The sequence below is a fragment of the Zingiber officinale genome, chromosome 6B (assembly GCF_018446385.1).
Source record: "Zingiber officinale cultivar Zhangliang chromosome 6B, Zo_v1.1, whole genome shotgun sequence".
Classification (NCBI taxonomy): Eukaryota; Viridiplantae; Streptophyta; class Magnoliopsida; order Zingiberales; family Zingiberaceae; genus Zingiber; species Zingiber officinale.
In genome coordinates, this window is record NC_055996.1 from 137,115,624 (window position 1) to 137,133,822 (window position 18,199).

General features: G+C 35.3%; 4 protein-coding genes across 13 annotated transcripts; 3 read left to right on the forward strand and 1 right to left on the reverse strand.

Moving 5' to 3' along the window:
- The first annotated feature begins 359 nt into the window (after positions 1-359).
- Positions 360-6,528, forward strand: LOC121991629 (zinc finger MYM-type protein 1-like). The gene is made up of 7 exons (XM_042545612.1): positions 360-516; positions 3,487-3,602; positions 3,761-3,814; positions 4,044-4,227; positions 4,407-4,719; positions 4,783-5,875; positions 5,968-6,528. The coding sequence occupies exons 1-7, from the start codon at positions 360-362 to the stop codon at positions 6,526-6,528; spliced, it is 2,478 nt and encodes an 825-aa protein (XP_042401546.1).
- A 5,227-nt stretch (positions 6,529-11,755) lies between these two features.
- On the forward strand, positions 11,756-12,289 carry LOC121991630 (pathogenesis-related genes transcriptional activator PTI5-like). The gene has a single exon (XM_042545613.1). It carries the CDS (start codon positions 11,756-11,758, stop codon positions 12,287-12,289), a length of 534 nt encoding a protein of 177 aa, XP_042401547.1.
- Positions 12,290-12,719: 430 nt separating this feature from the next.
- On the reverse strand, positions 12,720-18,150 carry LOC121989830. Of its 10 annotated transcripts, none has more exons than XR_006114334.1 (7): positions 17,102-18,150; positions 16,200-16,983; positions 15,504-16,120; positions 15,254-15,335; positions 14,790-14,945; positions 13,024-13,070; positions 12,720-12,919 (listed from the first exon to the last, which is right to left on the reverse strand). XR_006114334.1 is itself a non-coding variant. In XM_042544110.1 (4 exons), exons 1-4 carry the CDS (start codon positions 17,258-17,260, stop codon positions 15,845-15,847), a joined length of 696 nt encoding a protein of 231 aa, XP_042400044.1. In that variant the 5' UTR covers positions 17,261-18,148; the 3' UTR covers positions 15,647-15,844. The 10 variants fall into 10 exon arrangements, 1 of the variants encoding a protein (XP_042400044.1); XR_006114339.1 differs by having other exon boundaries at positions 16,200-16,383; positions 17,909-18,148; XR_006114337.1 differs by having other exon boundaries at positions 16,200-16,383; positions 17,901-18,148.
- On the forward strand, positions 13,546-15,244 carry LOC121989831 (cytochrome b561 domain-containing protein At2g30890-like). The gene is made up of 5 exons (XM_042544112.1): positions 13,546-13,870; positions 13,959-14,027; positions 14,114-14,275; positions 14,498-14,646; positions 14,762-15,244. The coding sequence occupies exons 2-5, from the start codon at positions 14,001-14,003 to the stop codon at positions 15,060-15,062; spliced, it is 639 nt and encodes a 212-aa protein (XP_042400046.1). The 5' UTR covers positions 13,546-13,870; positions 13,959-14,000; the 3' UTR covers positions 15,063-15,244.
- Positions 18,151-18,199: the final 49 nt, after the last annotated feature.

An 18,199-nucleotide genomic window follows, 5' to 3' on the forward strand; every position in this document is an offset into this window, starting at 1 on the left:
TCTTATTCTTGCAATTACAGGTGACTCTTCTCCACCCAACTCTCCTTATTATTCGGTTTTCTTCACTTTTTTATTCTTCTTCTCTCACCGGTGACTAATTTAAGTGTCGAAGAGGTCGTGCTAGCAAGCCCGCTCAAGTTCTAATTAGTGTTACATCTCAGGGTATCAGATTTTGCAAATGAGAGAGGACGATCTAGGCTTTATAGAGAGGAGGAGCTTGAGTGAGCAAGAAAAGAGACCATCATCTACCTTCTACACACTCCGCACTTCCATCTCATTACAAAAATTCAAATCATCTATCAATGAGTTTTGATCATGCGTCTTTTGATACCAAGCTTATTCCTTCCGCATATGGCATCATGAATCCCACTCCTACCTCACAGCAGCCCAATGTGCATGGGAACATGGAGGAGGATGGAAATCAAGAGCGAACAGAAGGGCAGAGGTGGGTGAGTTTGTTAGGGTCATTCTCAAGCATGATGAAGATTTCTGAGGATAAAGAATCCAAATCCATAGGTAATCTTCTTCTTTCTAAATCCCTAATCTTCTTTCCTCCTTTTTCTTTCTCAGAACTTTTTTTTCCTTCTCTGAATTTCCTCAAACTGTCACCTTCTTTACTTTTGGAGCACTTCACCAGCATTGTATTATGATTTAAGATCTATCTGTGAGGTGGAATGCGGACATATGTGTGCGAGCGTGAGGTAGAGCCACTAGGTTGGTCTCGTCTGACTTTTTTTTTTTAATTGTAACTAGAACGTATTTTCTATGCTTATACTTTGTTTCCTCTTTTCAGTGTTACATGTAGTAATATCTAAGAGCATCCATATTGACATTAATACTTGAAGCATTAATACCAACGTAGTACTGTAACATTAACACGTTCAATTCCTTGAACGCATTAATACATACAAATTAAAAAAATAAAAAAACAACATATTGGCATTAACGCGTTCACGTTAATGCCAATGTGGATGCTCTAATGGTTCCCAGTGAATTTATGTTCTTTGATATCTTGATTCATAGGAACAAGTGAAACTATATACATCCTATATTTTCCTTCACTTGCTTATTATTACACATTTTCCCTAACTTTGCTAGACAATTACTTCATAGATGTATCTTTTTGTTAATACATTTTTTTATCACATTATTATATACTAAGATTTCTCATTCTTAATTTTGGTGGATTAAAGAGTTAAGTAATCACGACAGACATAACAAACATATTGATTAGAGCTCCCAAAATCAGTAAACTAAAGAATGAAATAAAGGAAGTAAGAGATGACTGCACTAGTAAAAGATACTATTCACCATGCCTTTCTTTTTTTTATCAATCATTGTTATACAAGCTACATGCTTGTGTTACTTTATTTTTGTACATGCTAACACTCGAATATTCTAGAATTTAAATTTGACCTTGAAATAGAGGACGAAATGGAATACCCAAATATGAAAATGAAGTTTTTATTGGTGTTCTCCATCCTACTCTACTTAGTAATTTGCTGCCTTATTTCGAGTAAAGAAAACAAATGTAAAGATATGGTACAACTTATTTAAGGTGGTGGTTAAGATAATTTAGAAGCACTAATGGTAAGTATGGTGATAAAAGAGTGTTTTTGGACTCTTATGGCTATGTTTAACACTTAGATCTGTTTCGATGTTGGATACTCATGCCCAAGTTGAATTAATAGTTATTTAATACATCAACTGCAATTGGATTAGTCTGCTTTTATTTCTACTTCATAATTTTATTTCTAATTTATTGGTTAAATTCGTGTTGAAATTTCCACTTTTGTTTAGACTTTCTGTTTCACAATTTATTAGTTAGTTATGTAACACATTAATGTGCATATCATGCTGATTTTGGAAAGTGTGGAAACTCATACCACAAAGCAATAAGATGACTATTCTATTATTTATATCCTTGTTCTCAGTAGTAGTAAGTCGCTGGTTACGTGGTAATCAATAATCTCTATTGGATCAGGTTAGTTTTGATATGGTCAACCAAATTAAGTTAGGTCTTGTGGTTTTGATGCCTTATGTCTGAGTGTGTAAGAATATAGGAACACAAGAAGTCAAGCGAAAGACGCAGCTAGCGAAAAGAATATACGAAAAGCGAGTCGACGGGTTCGATGCATCCGAAAAATTAGATGATGTGAAATACTATACCAGTGGACAAGAAAGATGTGCACAATTTTCGAGGAATGAGAAACTTGGGAGGAAGTCTTCTCGAGGAGAAGGTTGGAGTTGAGTTCAGGTGAACTCAATTTTGGACAATCGGAGCATTACCCAAGTGAGCGGGAACAAAGAAGCTTGAAGACTCAAGGTGCTTCACTTGTGATTGAGGGTGCCAGGGTTAGAGTTGTCCATTAAAGGCGAAAAGGCACCTCAAAGGTGTCTGAGGCACTTTGGATGAAAAGGCACGAGGGTGCCTCGAGGAAACTCGAAGGCGCCTCAAGCAAAGGTGCGGAGGTGCCTCCAATGACATTGAAGGGGCCTCCAATCAATCAGAGTTGTTGGCTGACCATGAGAATGTGGATAAAACTTTATCCACGTTAGAGGCACTTGGATGGTTTTGGAGGAGTCTCCAAGCAATGGTAACTTTTTCCAGAAGGCTATAACAAACTCCTTAGAGCTAGGAGTTATTCATCAATTACTGTATCCAATTTCCTAGCTATTTATGAGTTTTTAAAGTGTGTAAAAGATTTCTCCGCCTTCAACGAAGGAGATCTTTAGTAAGCTTTCAACTGTCTTGAATTAGCAAGCTCTTCGATTGTAAACCAAGTAAAATTTCTCAGTCTCTTTATTTTATGTCGTTTATTTTAATTGTTTAATTAATTTGATTATCTTTGCTAAGTAAAAGTAAGAGATTTAGCTAGCTTTCTTTTCAAACTATTCATTTCTTCTAGCCGCCCTAATGCAGACTTATAATAAGTTTCTATCTAGCCAGGGGCGGATCTAGGCGAGGGCTGGAGGGGGCTGAAGCCCTCGCCAAGATTTGCCGGAGAAAGAGCTAAAGAGGAGTCACACTTGTTCTGTGTCCGGCGGCGGCGTGAGAAGCCGACAACCACTGGACAAAAAATGAAGCAGCGACGTTTTCATCTTGTTTTTTTTTTTTAATAAAATTTATAGGCCTTTGCAGCCCAAGCCCAAGCCCAAGCCCAAGCCCAAGTCCAAATGCCCAATAGGTCATGTTTTTTTTTTTGCCGTCAGTTCGTCAATTGCAATTTCTCCCTCTTCGCGATCGCGAATCTCGACTCCGCCTCAGCAGTCGGCGAATCGACGCTTCGACGCTTCATTATGTCGTCCTATGTTCGCCGGTCCACCGCCCACCAGTCCGACACCCACCGGTCCGCCGCCCACTGCTCCGCCCGGCGGCGCCCGCTGACTGCAGCAGCCAGCAGCTGCCCTACCGCCCACTAGGTTCACGATCTGCCGCCTCCCTCTAAGGTTTTTTCTCTACTTTTATTTTGTTTTCTTGTGTAGTGTTGAATGTTGATTCCGTCGTCTGCCGGTCCATCGTGGCATCGCCGACCAGTCTGTCGGCCGCCCGCGGCCCCGGCCCGCCTGTCCACCGCGGCGTCGCCCATCCACTGCAGCAGGTCAACAGCTGCAAGCTGCTGTTGATTTGATTAATGTTTTTCTTAACTTACTGAAATCCAAAAAATACTACCCTGTTGTCTGTTGAAAATGAGTACTATTGTGATTTGATCCTAACAATTATTTAGATTAAGATTAAAACTTGTTAATTTCATTGCAGGACTCTGTGCATTTTGTCCGGGATCAGAAGGTTATTATTTGGCTCTTCCAGCAAGTACAAGTAAAGGATCTGTCTTACTCTTGATTTACAACATAGGTGGGCTCACGTCATTCACATAATTTGTGAATTCAAGGTTATTTTTTTTTACCTTTCTTATTATTTTTTTTACTTTTTTATTTCAATTTAAATTAAAAAGTTTAGGGTTTAAATTAGTTGTGATTTGTGAATATTAATTTAGTTACATCATATACATGACTTTATTTTTAATTATTTATTTATGTAGATTATGGAGAGGTTTTTTAAACCTAAACGTTTTCGTGAGGGTTCTTCCAATGATCCTAATATTAATAAAGTTGTGGAAATTCAATCTCATGTGGAATTAGATTTAAATGATATTGTTAGTGATCCTGGATTACGAAAATCAATTGAAGAGTTTGATATTTCTATTCGAGATCAAGTCCGAGAGAGTACTTGACTAGGGGGCCCTGCCAACCAATTGGGCATATGTATCCAAAAAGATCTTTTGGTAATCAAGAAAGGAGTTTCCAAGATAGTTGGTATAAAATATATACATGGTTAGAATATAGCATATCAAAAGATGCGGCGTTTTGCTTATGGTGTTATCTTTTTAAACCATCAAATAAAGGAGGTCGATATAAAGAGGATGCCTTTGTAAAAAATGGATTTATTAATTGGAAAAATGCTTTAGAAAGATTTAATTTGCATAATGGTGCCGTAGATAGTTGTCACAATCATGCTAGAGTACAGGTCGAATCTTTTCAAGATCAAAGACATAGTGTTTCAAATATATTACGAGCACATGGGCGAGATATAGAGGTTTCTTATCGCATCCGTTTAACAGCAATGTTGGATGTTAGGCGATTTCTTTTAAAGCAAGGACTGTCTTTCCGTGGACATGATGAGTCAAGTAATTCTTTAAATAGAGGAAACTTTCTTGAATTGCTTCAATGGTACAATCAACGAAATGAGGAAGTTTCAAAGGTTGTTAATCAAAATGCTCCCGGAAACAATCAAATGATTTCTCCAGCAATTCAAAAAGACCTTACGCGTGCTTGTGCCTCTGAGATCACACTTTCCATAATCGAAGATATTGGAAACAATGTTTTCTCCTTAATGGTTGATGAATCTCGAGACATTTCAGTGAAGGAGCAAATGAGAGTTGTTTTGAGATATGTGAACAAAAGAGGACAGGTGATTGAACGATTCCTTGCAATTGTACATGTATCTGACACTAGCTCTCGTTCTTTGAAGGATGCTATCGATGCTTTATTTGCGAAACATGGATTATCATTATCTAGACTGAGAGGTCAAGGATATGATGGAGCTTCAAATATGCGGGGTGAATTCAATGGATTGAAATCTCTCATTTTACAAGAAAATCCATATGCAAGTTATATTCATTGTTTTTCTCACCAATTGCAGTTAGTTATTATTGTTGTTGCCAAGAGTAATCTCAATGCGAGTGAGTTTTTTAACTATGTCACTATGATTGTTAACACAACGGGAGCATCATGTAAAAGGAGAGATCAACTTAGGCAAATTGAACATAATAGGATTGTTGTAATGTTGGAGGGTGGAGACATTAGTACATGCAGTGGCAAAAATCAAGAAACTAATTTAGTAAGGCCAGGAGACACTCGTTGGGGATCACACTACTTGACATTGGGTCGTCTATTATCTATGTGGCCTTCAGTGATTCAAGTGTTGGAGAATATTTGTGATGATTCTAGTTCTTTTGATAGTAGAGGGTTTGCCAAAAGTTTGATTCAGAAAATGGAGAATTATGAGTTTGTTTTCATGTTGCACTTGATGAAGATGATATTGGGAATGACAAATGAGTTGTCACTTGTGTTACAACAAAAGGATCAAAATATTGTCCAAGCCATAAGCTTGATTGAGAGTGTGAAAGATCAATTTCAAATATTTAGGGAAGACGGATGGCATACAATTATAGATAAAGTCAACACATTTTGTGAGTTGAATGAGATCCCAGTGCCGGAGATGAAAGACAATTGTATGATTGGTGGTCGTAGTAGACGTAGAAGGCAAGTCATCACCAATTTGCATTATTATCGTGTGGAGATTTTCTATCAGGTATTATTTTTTAAAAAATATTATTATTATTATTTTCATCGATCCTAGTTTTTTTACTTATTAATTATTTTTTTTGTGAATTATAATGTTAGGTTGTTGATTCAGTTATACAAGAGATGAATACTCGTTTTTTAGAAGTTGGCACAGAATTGCTTAGTTGTATAGCATGTCTTCATCCAAGGAATTCTTTTTCTGAATTCAATGTTCAGAAACTCGTTCGACTTTGTGATTTATATCCTGAGGACTTCTCAACAAATGATTGTATAGTTATTGAACAACAATTTCAGAATTTCATTCATAATATACAACAGGATCCAAATTTTTTTGGAATTGAAGATTTGGGAAGTTTTGCTCAGAAAATTGTTGAAACTCAAAAAAATCAAGCTTATCCATTGGTTTATCGTCTGATTGAGATGACATTAGCTTTACCAGTTGCGACCGCTTCTGTTGAAAGAGTATTTTCTGCGATGAAGACGATAAAGACTGATTTACGTAACAGAATGGGAGACGAGTGGATGAATGACAGTCTAGTCGTATACATCGAGAAAGATATCTTTTCAACAATTGAAAATGAGCAAATATTGCAACGTTTTCAAAAGATGAAAAGCCGCAGGATGCAGTTACCTCCTCTTTCTTATCCAACGATCACCTAATATGTCACAAAGTGTTAACCAATACTTCAATAAGCAATAGTCTAATTGCAATTTATTAATTTAGTATTTTATCTTTTTGTGATGTTAAATTGAACTTTTTGTTATTAAATATATTTTTTATGTTACAAAAGATATTCTGTTAGCCCTCGTTAAAATTTCTCTCTGGATCCGCCCCTGTATCTAGCAAAACTTTGAGAACAAGGATATAAATAACATAGAGTTCCAATTTTGAGAACAAGGTTATATTTTTTTGAGAACTATAATCTAGTAGAACTTTGAGAACAAGATTATAAGTTTCAATTGGACATTTATATTTTTTTTTTCCCATCACTAGATCCATTCAAACTTTTACATTTTGCCCATATTTACCTTGATTTTGTTTGGAAGGTAAAGCTTATACTATCCTTGAGGCTTCTTACTATCCTTAGTTTTAGTTCTATTTTTTTTTTTTATTTTGTTCACTTGAATTTGTTACCCTATCTTCTCTAGCTTTTAAATGTACTGCTTTTCTAAATTCTAGTTCGAGCTCCTTTCCTTTGAAATGTTTTCTTGCTACTTGTTTACCTTATTTTTTTTTGTTCCTTATGTTAACTATACAGATTGTTCTCAAATGGATTTATTATAGAATAGATGCCTAAATATTTTTTTGGTACATATATATGCATGTCTATTCATTTTTTTTTTCCAGTGTTATGGATGAAAGATGTGAATAGGACTAATAAACTTTTTCTTATGTTGGCATCCATGTTTTTCTCCCTTCTATTTTTTTACAGATCGAGATAATTAAAATATAAAATTCAAGATGTGAAAGAAGTGAATTTTTGATAGTTGTACCTACTTATACTTCTCAAATGCAATTTTCCAAATCAAGATAATTAATTATGAAATTCAAGTGCTTTTGTTATTCATACGGTGTAAATTACTTACTCAATCTGAATTCTATTTTAGCTCAGTTGAAAACTAATAATTAGTCTTGGATGCATAACCATAATTTGTAAAGGAATGTAAATTTCTTTTCTTTTTAATGAAATATTTTCTTTATAAAATATTGAGTCATTTTCTATTAACCCTCAAACTTTGTTAATATTTCAATTTACAATATCAAAAAAATAAATAGTATTACAATTAATCTCAGTATGATAAAGTAAGAAGTAGATAGAATGAATTTATCTATTTGTATGTGTATTTAAGTGTAGACTATGATATAAATTTTAAATTGTATTTAGAGATTTATGGATATAAAGATTTTTGGATGAAATTGATTAAATATGTCTTTTATGAATACACTATTAAGTTGTATTTGATAGATATTTATGCTATATTTATTTAATTTTAGTGGTAAAAAATATTATGTTGTAGTAAAATATTGTGAAATATACTTTATTTTATCAATTAAAATTATATTCTAGTAAAATATGGTCAATTACTTCGACACTACTAATAAATGGTGGAGTAACATAATACAAAACGCTTCAACAAATTTAAATAGTGGTATGATTAAAGAAAATATTTACTTTGCTACTGATTAAATTTGTAAAGTTATTCGTATAAATTACTTTACTAAATTTAAATTTTGTTCGAGTAAAATACGCTCTTTTACGTCTACACTATGATGACATAACATAACATAACAAAAAAATACTTTTACTAAGCCAAATTAAGTTTAAGTAAAATTAAATATTTACTAGACCATAATAAAAAAATTATGAAATCATATGCATATTTTATTTTGTTAATGAATGTAACATATGAAGTCATATACGATCAACTACTTTGGTACTATTACAACATCGATGAAGTAATAGAGCCTTTTTTACTTCGAAATTGGTCTAATTTTGAATCAATTTTGATCTGGCTAAAGACTTCGATACTTTTTTGACGAAATAATAAACCGACTCTTTTACTTCACGTGTATCTACTTCTATAATTATCTACTTATTACTTTGGATAATATCCGAAGTCTATTGTCCATTTTCACACCAAGGGCTCCCCCCTCAAGCGAGAAGTATATTCGCTTGATGTCCGATCTTTGATCCATTGGATCTTCCTATCTCTCGGTCCAACCAGGACTTCATACTTGGTGGCTGGTCCTCTTGATTCAGACACTGGAATCCCCACTTTCTTTGTTTAAGGTCAAGATTATACTCACATGACTCGATTAGACCATAACTTTTGTACATAGTTGACGGTTAAACCTTTTGGTAGTCTAGGCTATAATACCAATTGTTAGGACTAAAGTAATTTGATATCTCCACAATGACATGATATTCTTCACTTTGGACTTACGCCCTCATAATTTTTATTTTTGGTCTTTACCTAAAAGATATCATACCAATAGAGATCTTTTTTTTTTTTTTTATAATCTCATCATTTTTCTTATATGTTTTCAATATGAGACTTTTTTTTTTAACCTTGCAGCCCTAACATCTATAACTTCTTGTAAGAGATTAAGGACCAGAATTTCTCACTATATCTCCCCTCTACATACTCTCTTCTTCTATCTTACTTCAAGATTTTAGTTTTGGTTGGACTCATTCCAACTCCTATATGTATTTATTAGGTAAATTTGAGTCCAAATAAGTGCTCATTTATTGTTCTATAGCCCTCTCAACTATGTTAAAAATAATTTGAAATTGTCATGATACTATGATGCTTGTCTTCAAAAATCAGTACTAATGATGTTAGTACTTGAGCTAAAGTGCTACTTTCTGAAAACCAATATAAAATAATTTTTATTTTTATTAATAAAATTAGTTTTATTCTATTATTCTTATAATTAGATATTTAATAGAAGATATTAAAAATAGGAAAAAAATAATTTTGGTGTGTTATTAATTTTCTTTTATGTTTTATTATTTTTTTATTAAATTTTTAAAAATAAAAAAATAAAAAAATTTATAATGTTGGTTAAAGTTTAAATTAATTTTAAATGAAAAAGAAGAGATTAAATGTTATATGCAAAGAGTAAAGAGAAGATGAAAAGTTAATAATCCTCAAAGGGGTAAAATTGAAATCAAATATGCTTTTTTGGGAAAAATAAAACTTGGGTGTACCTTTGGACAAAAATCAAACTTGAAATGCATCCTTTGAAAAACTTGGGTGTACCTTTGTTCAGTCAGCTGTAGACCTTCTTGGGGAAGTCTTTGTTTTCTAGGTACTTACCTAGCTTATTTGTTTACTACTAGTTATTTTTTCTGTTATGGATGTGTTACCAGTTCCATAAATATGTTTGATGTCTTTCTTGGGCTTAATATGATATATTTGGTCATTATGTAGATGCTTATGTTCATGAGTAACTTTGAGTTGTTTGTGCATATTTTGCTTACCAATCAGTGTGAGCACAAGCACTTTGCTAGTGCACGAGTCAAATGAATCAATTTTATCGCTAGTCGCCACCTTTTCTGTAATATAAACTACTTATATAAGCCTCTTGATGCACTAGGTTGCTGGAGCTGCTATTATCTTTGAGGTTCAATGAAGTGCCAGGTCCGAAGCTTGAATGGAGATGAGGAGACAAGATCTCCAGGTAGTTTAAAAACTCCCTTTATCATATCAAACAGCTTGATACCGTAGATTTAGAGTACCAAATGGACTTCATGTTTCAAGTCTCTTAAGTTGAGTAATTCTGAGGAAACTGTAATTTTGCAACAAAAGTTTTCTTTGAGAGAAAATGATAACAACCAGCATAGAAACGCTGGACGAAAGAATTTGATTGGTTGACCGCCCCACCGAGAGCAATGGAATAGAATGATAAAATCATCATCAGATTTCCAAAGGCTAGTAACCATCCGTGATTTGCCTCCTTCGTATTGTCTCTGGGACGAGATGGCGAGGACACTGGAGGTGAAAGTATTCGCCTTTTACCACCATATTTTGAAATTGCATGATTACATTTGCTCACCGTCAATTGTACTTTAGAAAAACTCATTGCTTACATACCTAGAAATTTAAAGAAGTATTTTGATGAGAAATATTTAATGTACCAAACTTGTCAAATGCAAGGGACGACCATTAATGGAATATGGAAATGTTCAAGGAATGTCTTCCCTAACAATTCCCTTGTAAGCTAAGCATTGGAAAGATACATGGAACTATGTTTTTTTTTATGGGAAATTAATTTAACCACAGCGGATTGAGGTTAATTGAAGAAATCAATTCATTTTCTTTTCTTCAGCTTCAAGTTCAGTTTCTCAAACTGATGCCTTAATTAAGGGATCGAAACAAGTCAACACTTTTATAATTAATCAGCATAATTAAATATTTAAAATTTGAACTGAGCCAGAATTATGCATAGACTCTTCTAAACCCAGAGCTCATTAGATGTTGACTTTTGTACAAAACAACACTAGATTATCTTTTTCCATAAATAAAATTAAAAGTCAACCATGTCGCTTCTTAATTTGTACGCAAAACAAAGGACTTTACTGTGGGCCGCTCCGGGAGAAAAGTTTAGTGAAAATGTCTCCTTTTTTTTTTTTCAAATTTTTTAGCAAAATAAAATGAATCTATGAAAATTAAGAAGAAATAAATAAATATGTATAACATTAATCAATTTTGATAAATCTAAAAATGTAAAAAACAGTAGTAAATATTTGTTTTATTAAAACTTTTCAAGTCACATGATCTAAAAATAATAATAAAACGTATAGAAATTTCAAAATCAAAGAAGCTTCATTTTTTTTATTGTTCAACATTTAATTTTTTAAATAAGCAAGTAGTTAAAAAAAAATGAAGATGTGATTGAAATTAAACCCTAAATATTCATCTTATTTAAAAAAAAAACAAAAGAGGAAGAAGTTCCCTTTAAATGACCTCTCTCAATTTGTGGATTCTTGGACTCAAACTCAAGTTACTTCAAAGAATTTGCTCCATGATTGCAAATGAATCCTTGAGCTGTTTATTTGCTGTCATTTTCCATTCTATAAATATTCTCCTGTTCTCATCCAACTACACAAATTATCTTTTACGATAGTTGTTTTCATCCTCGAAACATCTTCTATACCCCAACCTCTATTCCCTTCCGATATAGAAGCATTAACTCTCATTAATTCACACAAGTTCTTCTACATCCTAAAACCACATTTGTTACTCTATTAACACCCAATCTTGATTGATGCATCAATTCATAGCTTGTTGCAAGTTCTATAGCCTATTGATATATAACTCGTGAGCTTCTTCAATTCTTTGGACTCATTTCCAACTCTTCTATATTGTTTTTTCTGCCCATATGGACGACAGATCGAAGCACAACCAAATGATTCTGGAGGATGTGTGGGCTAGTTTCACTAGTGGCACTAGCACTGATAGATCCATGCAACATAAGCCATGCCAAACGCAAGAAGATGAGGAAGATGGCCTCCAAACAACCAACGACAACCTTCAACTCTTACAGAGGCTTCCAAGCCTTGGTAGGTGGATCTCCATGGGAGCTGAGGTATGGGAGGAATTGCTCAATGATGCCTCCATTCTCGCTTCACCTAGTTCTAATAAGCTTAACACAGACTCTAATTCTACCCCTAACGATAATATCAACACTACATCAAAAAAAGATGATATGAGGCATTACAGAGGGGTGAGGAGGAGACCTTGGGGCAAATTTGCAGCGGAGATAAGAGATGCTACGAGAAAGGGTGCTAGAGTTTGGCTTGGAACATTCAACACTGCTGAAGAAGCTGCCATCGCCTACGACAGAGCTGCCTTGAGGATCAAAGGACCGAGAGCTCATCTCAATTTCCCTTTGGAGAATGTCATTAATACCTAAGAAGAAGGTGTCAACTTCAGTCATGACAAAGATTATGATAGCGAGCAAGTGAGATGAAGATGGTGGAGTTGCATGATCTTGGCATTGATTAGTTGAATTGTTGATTAAGATTCATATTGTGTAAATTTATATTATTTTTGTGCATCATCCCACTCCTAAGGTGGTGATAAGGATTAAAAAAATATATAATCTTAAGTCCATCAATTTGTTTCGTCAAACTTCTTGAGGCAAACAAATATTTTGATATAACAGGCTAAGAGGAGCCTTGATTTAACCATTTCCAAACAAGAGGCCTAAACTCAGAAATATTTATTGACAGAGTGGTCGATTTGGGTATTTGCTCTAAAAAGAACCCTACCAGAAGAGAAATGATGAGTCTTCTTTCTAAGAATCAATGATTATTAGTTGGAAAAGGAAGAATGCATGCATGTGGGTTGTCGACTTTATCACTGGGAGAAAAAAATGTCACACAGTGGAGGGTTCATTCTTATAAGGTTGACGCTGTGAGAAGGAACAAATGAAACAAGTTGATGGATTTAGACTCAACTACTCGACATCATTATGTTAGCAGACCAGAAAGTGCTGCTCCAAAGCCAAATCGGCATAACAGCAAAGAAAGGTGGATGAATCCTGCATGGAAGATGTAAACTTGTGTCAACCATTAAGCTTTTGTCACATCAGTGTTTGAGTGGAAGAATCACATAATTATTCTTCTTTCATAAGCAATACTTTACCTCCGACCCTCGTAGCTTGACGGCATTTCCATGCATCATTGCTCAATCTTTATTGAAGGAACCAACAAAATCAATACGTCAGGAGACTCCAGTGATCATTAGGATAAAGTTAAGACATTAAAGCTAACGTAGTTTATGAAATTGAAAAAAAATTGGCAGTAATTTAAGGTCCCTAGATTTCCCGACATACTTGAATTCTCGTAGATATCCATATCAACTTTAATGATGATCTATGTACAAGAACACATCTTCAAACACAACCCATTTACACACCAGTTTAATGTCAGCAATTCATTTCAGAAATACAAGAGGGACTGACAGAGTCACCAAGGGGTGCCCTGAGCACTTTTACATCAAGAGTTCTTGTGGCACATTTCTCTTTTCCTGCTCATGGACCATACACCTCACATTGACATCACCAGAATGTAAGATTCTTATATTGGAACCAGTTAAATAAAGTGTTCATAATGAGCTTGAACATTGAAGACCTCAAGATGTTATATTACAACTAAACTCCATTTCACTTTCGGCTACTATGATTGATCCGTTGAAACAATGATAGACATGTATTTTAATTATTTAATAAACTAATAGAGCTAGGCCAAAGCTTCTTATTCCAGTCCCCGCCTAGGGTTCTATAGAGATTTCCAATAGTTTCATCACTTTTGAGATTCCTGTAGTCATCTTCAAGCTATAGAAAATGCAAATGCATATTATGAAGAACTAGTGAAGGTTTCAGCTTTGTTTCCTCTTAAATTATCTCCACTGGTTATCTATTTTTTTGAGCGTTGTGCATCTGAAGAGAGGGATTTCTTAGTTTAAAGACCTTCGCTCCACTGCTTACAAGGTATGGCATCTTGTTTGCATTTTGCCAATAAAGGATTCCTTATAGACAAATTTGTAAGCTCTAGCCATTTCTCTTATTCTATTTGCAGACTCATTGAAAAACATTTCTAAATTAGCTCAAGAAAATATATATGATAAATCAATCTAATCCTCTAAAGGTATGAAACAGTTGTTCTCTTGCTCTTTTTTTGTTCATGGTGCTGAAAAATGTCTTTTGATGAACTTATAAGCAATTACTCTGCAGCTGACACCAGAGTTATCAATCCATATCAAAATTCATGGATTCTTGCTGTGGGCTTCACTTGGTTTCTTAATGCCACTAGGGGTGGTCATTATCAGAATGTCGGAGAGTGCTAAATCAATTAAAATGGTCAAGGTTTTGTTCTACACTCATGTAACTGTTCAGGTCAGCAAACTCCAGTTCGTTCTTGCTACAAACTGTGACTATTCAGGATTCCAAGTCTTCAATACAAAGTATTCTAACAGAAACTGAAAATTGTCAATATTGTATTAAACATTAAGATTCAATGGTTATAATAAATTTACTGCTCATTTCAGTTTTCCAATTAAGTAGAAATTACTGAATTTTACTTGATGCTAAAGCTATTCTCAATGCATCATTCTACAGATTCTGGCAATCCTACTTGCTACTGTGGCAGCTGTTCTTTCACTAATCAACTTTGAGAACTCCTTCAACAACACTCACCAGAAAATTGGGTTGGTTCTATATGGACTCATTTGGATTCAACCTCTAATCGCCTTTGTGAGGCCTAGAAGGTATTTTTGAACCATTCACTTAATAATAAATAATAAAAATCATTCACTCTAATCTTTAATCAACTCTTAGCACATGCTTGTTTTCTAACTTAAAAAAGTAACGAATTCCTATCAGGGGGATGAAAACCAGGAGCTTGTGGTACCTGGTGCATTGGCTGCTTGGAACTGGAGTCTGTGTGTTGGGCATAGCCAACATCTTCATTGGCCTGCACACCTTCCATGAGAAGACCTCATCAATTGTAAGCTTGTGGGCTGTGCTTTTCACTGCAGAAGTCTCATTCATGGCCTTTCTCTACCTCCTGCAATGCAAATGGGAGTATGTGATGAAGCAGGGAGTTACTCAAGATGAGCAAATCAGACCCGCCGACCATGCTTCTCCAACTAGAAACCAGAAAGAGATGGTAGTGCTGCCCTAGATACCAATGAAATGGTCACTCATTAATTTCCATGTAATTTAAAATGTTCTCTTTTGGCTATAATATGACTTTGTGGTTCAGTAGTTTCTTCAGGAGATTGTTTGGAGATGTCTTAGGAGCCTAAAAATGTAGTGTATAATTTTAAGATAACATATGCCATATCGCTTGAAATCAAATACTTCTAATTTTACCTTAAGGGGCACCCTGTTCACAATATGCACATTGAAGTTGATTCCAACAGCCACTTGGCCAGGCACAGCCCTTTCAAAAGTCCTGCAGATTAAACCACACACTATTGGAGTGATCGTATATTGATATGGTCATGAAAGTCGTTGTTAAAAAATGAAGCAAGCATCATAACAGAAGGCAAGGGACAAAATCTTAACAAGTCAATGACCCAGCAACATGCAACTTGTCAGAGAATCTTGCATAATTGCTTACCAGCATTGTCACTGCAATGTTGTCTCCAAATATCACAATCAAATACCTTAAGACTTTAAAGTACATTCACTTATTTCCACATAATACATAGTACAGATCTGTTTACATTCACTGTTCTAGCACTGACTGAGGACAGAACCACAGACACAACAAGTTGCAGCATTGCATTCTATTGCGGCCATCAAAAACACAAAACAGAAAGAAGTCACAGTTCTCTCCTTGTACTTTAAGAACCAAAAGTTCCAATGTTTCTTTGCTTTGGAAGATGTATCAGATCACTGCAACTGCTATCTACTTTGACGAAATGCAACTTCTTGAGATGTCTCAAATATGTATTGTATCTATAGGAGTTGTTGATGGGCACGTGCAGGACAGCGATGAAGATTATGGAAGGGAATCGGGACCAACTTGAAGCCAATGGCTTCTGTTTTGAGGTAGGAATGCTGGATGGAAGTGGCAAGGGAGATGAGCATTGTTATGCAGAGGGGTTTCAGCTGCAGGGACTGCATTGCTGATACAAAATCATCTTCGTGGATCATAACTGCTTGAGCCCCATCATTATTATTTGAGCGATTGTTGTCACAGAAAAAGTAATATTCATCTTTCCATGTGTCTGCCTAAGATAAGATGAACAAGGAGGAATAAGATATAGAATATGAAATCCTTTGCAAGCAAAAAAAAAGATGAAACCGTCACCTCGATGGCCCCACTGTCTAGAAGGGAGGTAAATTACGGGGGACTTTGCCCGGCAACAACAGCTCATGCAAGGAGGGGTTGAGGCAAGCGGGGCATTCCGCACCCGCTGAAAATCGACCCTAGACCTATTGGCAACAACACCCTTGCATGAACCAACTGCACCAGCCTGAAATCCTTGAATTGGCTGACAATGGTTAATTAAAAAGAATAAGTGCACATGCAGCTCACAACAAAGAGATTACATGTGGTCAACTAGAATAAAGATGGTAATGACGATAGATGGAACTGAGAAAGATCCTTCTACTATTCACTCAAAAAAGATCCATCGTCCTTGACTAGACTGTAAAGCTAATATAGATCAAAATGGAAAGAACAATACAATCATTCAGATGGTGTTATAATAAGATATAATTCACGCAAGAGAGCCAAATCAAAAGCTGAATCATAAACATAAAAAAGAAATGCAAAATGTGTGCCAAGGCTCCCCTAACCAACAATTAGCATCCAAAAATATACCACCAAATAGAATTTAATGCACAATTTTATAACCCCAAGCACATTTCTCAACTAACATTAGAAAATGAATCTTTTAGCAAGCAATATGGTGGATTGATCATAATGAGTCTCTGTGTTCATAACATTACCTCAGATGATAACCTTGGGATATCAGCCATCAGCTGTGATACAACAATAGAAGCACCTTTCCCTTTCATGCTCTGAACTTGCTATATTGATTGGAATGAGCAATTATGAGCAGCTAAACTAGTTCGAAAAAATCATTTCCCTATGATTGGTATTGTCAGTGATGTTAGGACGACTTTTGTGGCACTTAAGACATAACTTGAAGAGAAGGCCTTTACAAAATTACAGGGTAAAAAGCATCATTGAAGTTTCAAAATCACCTCTTGAAGATTGACTCTCAGAAAATACATCCACATATAACTTGGAGATCCAGAAAGATGATGTTTCATCTCATGATTGCTCCACAAGCTCAGAGAAGTAGATGTAGCCAAAACAGGTATTTTAAAAGAAGTGGCAGTCTGGCTTTCATCCATGTGCATCTGAGATAATTTATTTAGGTATTTGTAAGGAAGTGTGCTAATATCTCTGGTGGAGTTGGTTGGGCATCTGCATTCATCTTGGCTGCAGACAGCACTCAAGTATTTGTGCTTATGAAATCAAACTCATTTGAGCAACTACAAGAAGTACATAGTGCTAGAAATTGGCAGAGTTAGTAAAGGTACACATCAGCTAGATCTTGTTTAACATGTGTATGAGACAGCAGAATGAGAACACAGGAGTTGGTGATAAAGCAGGTAAAAGTTGTTGAGATGTTGTAGGCTTGACATTAATATTTGGTACATCTGTTAATTAAGGGTACCAAATCTTGCAGATTCTGTCAACACCTTCAAGAGCTTCTCAAATCCAATGATGACAACGGAAAAGTTTGGAAATGTAAACAACATTATCACACATATCAAAGGACTTTGATGATTGTTCCAAAAAAAACATAAAGTAGATATTTTCCAATGAAGTAGGAATATCTATTTTGTAACTTGCAAGTTCTGTTAATGTTATTTTCTACTCGTGCATCATGTCCACCTTACAAAATTGTGGTTGCATGCCAGCTAAATTGGGTAAGCAAGCTCCTTTACATCAAGTTTTGGTTTGAGTAGTTGTGAGTTCCAGAAAGGTAATCACCGATGAACCTTCGCATTCGTCTCCTACTCCGGCCTCGGAATCCTCGCAGATGACGGTGCCGTAATGAGAGTACCCAAAGGAAAAACTGACGGATCATGCACCAACTACCTCATACGCAGGAAATCGTGAGGAAGACCAGATGGCCAGCAAGGAGGAGCCATGGCGGCTCTCCGGCGATGGATGATGGCGAATCGGCGATTCGAACGAAATCGTTAGAGTGGAACGGTTTGAGACTTGCAGTATCAAAAGGTCTTGCAGACCCAAATCGTCTTTTATGAGATGATGGGCTTCAAAGGCCC

Bases quoted from the DNA above. Each gene is read 5' to 3' on its own strand.
- LOC121989831 (XM_042544112.1), top strand. From the start codon at position 14,001: ATGATAAATCAATCTAATCCTCTAAAG. The intron at 14,276-14,497 runs GTCAGCAAACTC...ATCATTCTACAG, and splicing joins ACACTCATGTAACTGTTCAG to ATTCTGGCAATCCTACTTGC. The intron at 14,647-14,761 runs GTATTTTTGAAC...AATTCCTATCAG, and splicing joins GCCTTTGTGAGGCCTAGAAG to GGGGATGAAAACCAGGAGCT.
- LOC121991629 (XM_042545612.1), top strand. From the start codon at position 360: ATGAATCCCACTCCTACCTCACAGCAGCCCAATGTGCATGGGAACATG. The intron at 517-3,486 runs GTAATCTTCTTC...TTTCTTGTGTAG, and splicing joins TAAAGAATCCAAATCCATAG to TGTTGAATGTTGATTCCGTC. The intron at 3,603-3,760 runs GTCAACAGCTGC...ATTTCATTGCAG, and splicing joins TCGCCCATCCACTGCAGCAG to GACTCTGTGCATTTTGTCCG.
- LOC121991630 (XM_042545613.1), top strand. From the start codon at position 11,756: ATGGACGACAGATCGAAGCACAACCAAATGATTCTGGAGGATGTGTGG.
- LOC121989830 (XM_042544110.1), bottom strand. From the start codon at position 17,260: ATGCACATGGATGAAAGCCAGACTGCCACTTCTTTTAAAATACCTGTT. The intron at 16,384-16,843 runs GTAATGTTATGA...AACCATTGTCAG, and splicing joins TCCCAAGGTTATCATCTGAG to CCAATTCAAGGATTTCAGGC. The intron at 16,117-16,199 runs GTGACGGTTTCA...TATCTTAGGCAG, and splicing joins TAGACAGTGGGGCCATCGAG to ACACATGGAAAGATGAATAT.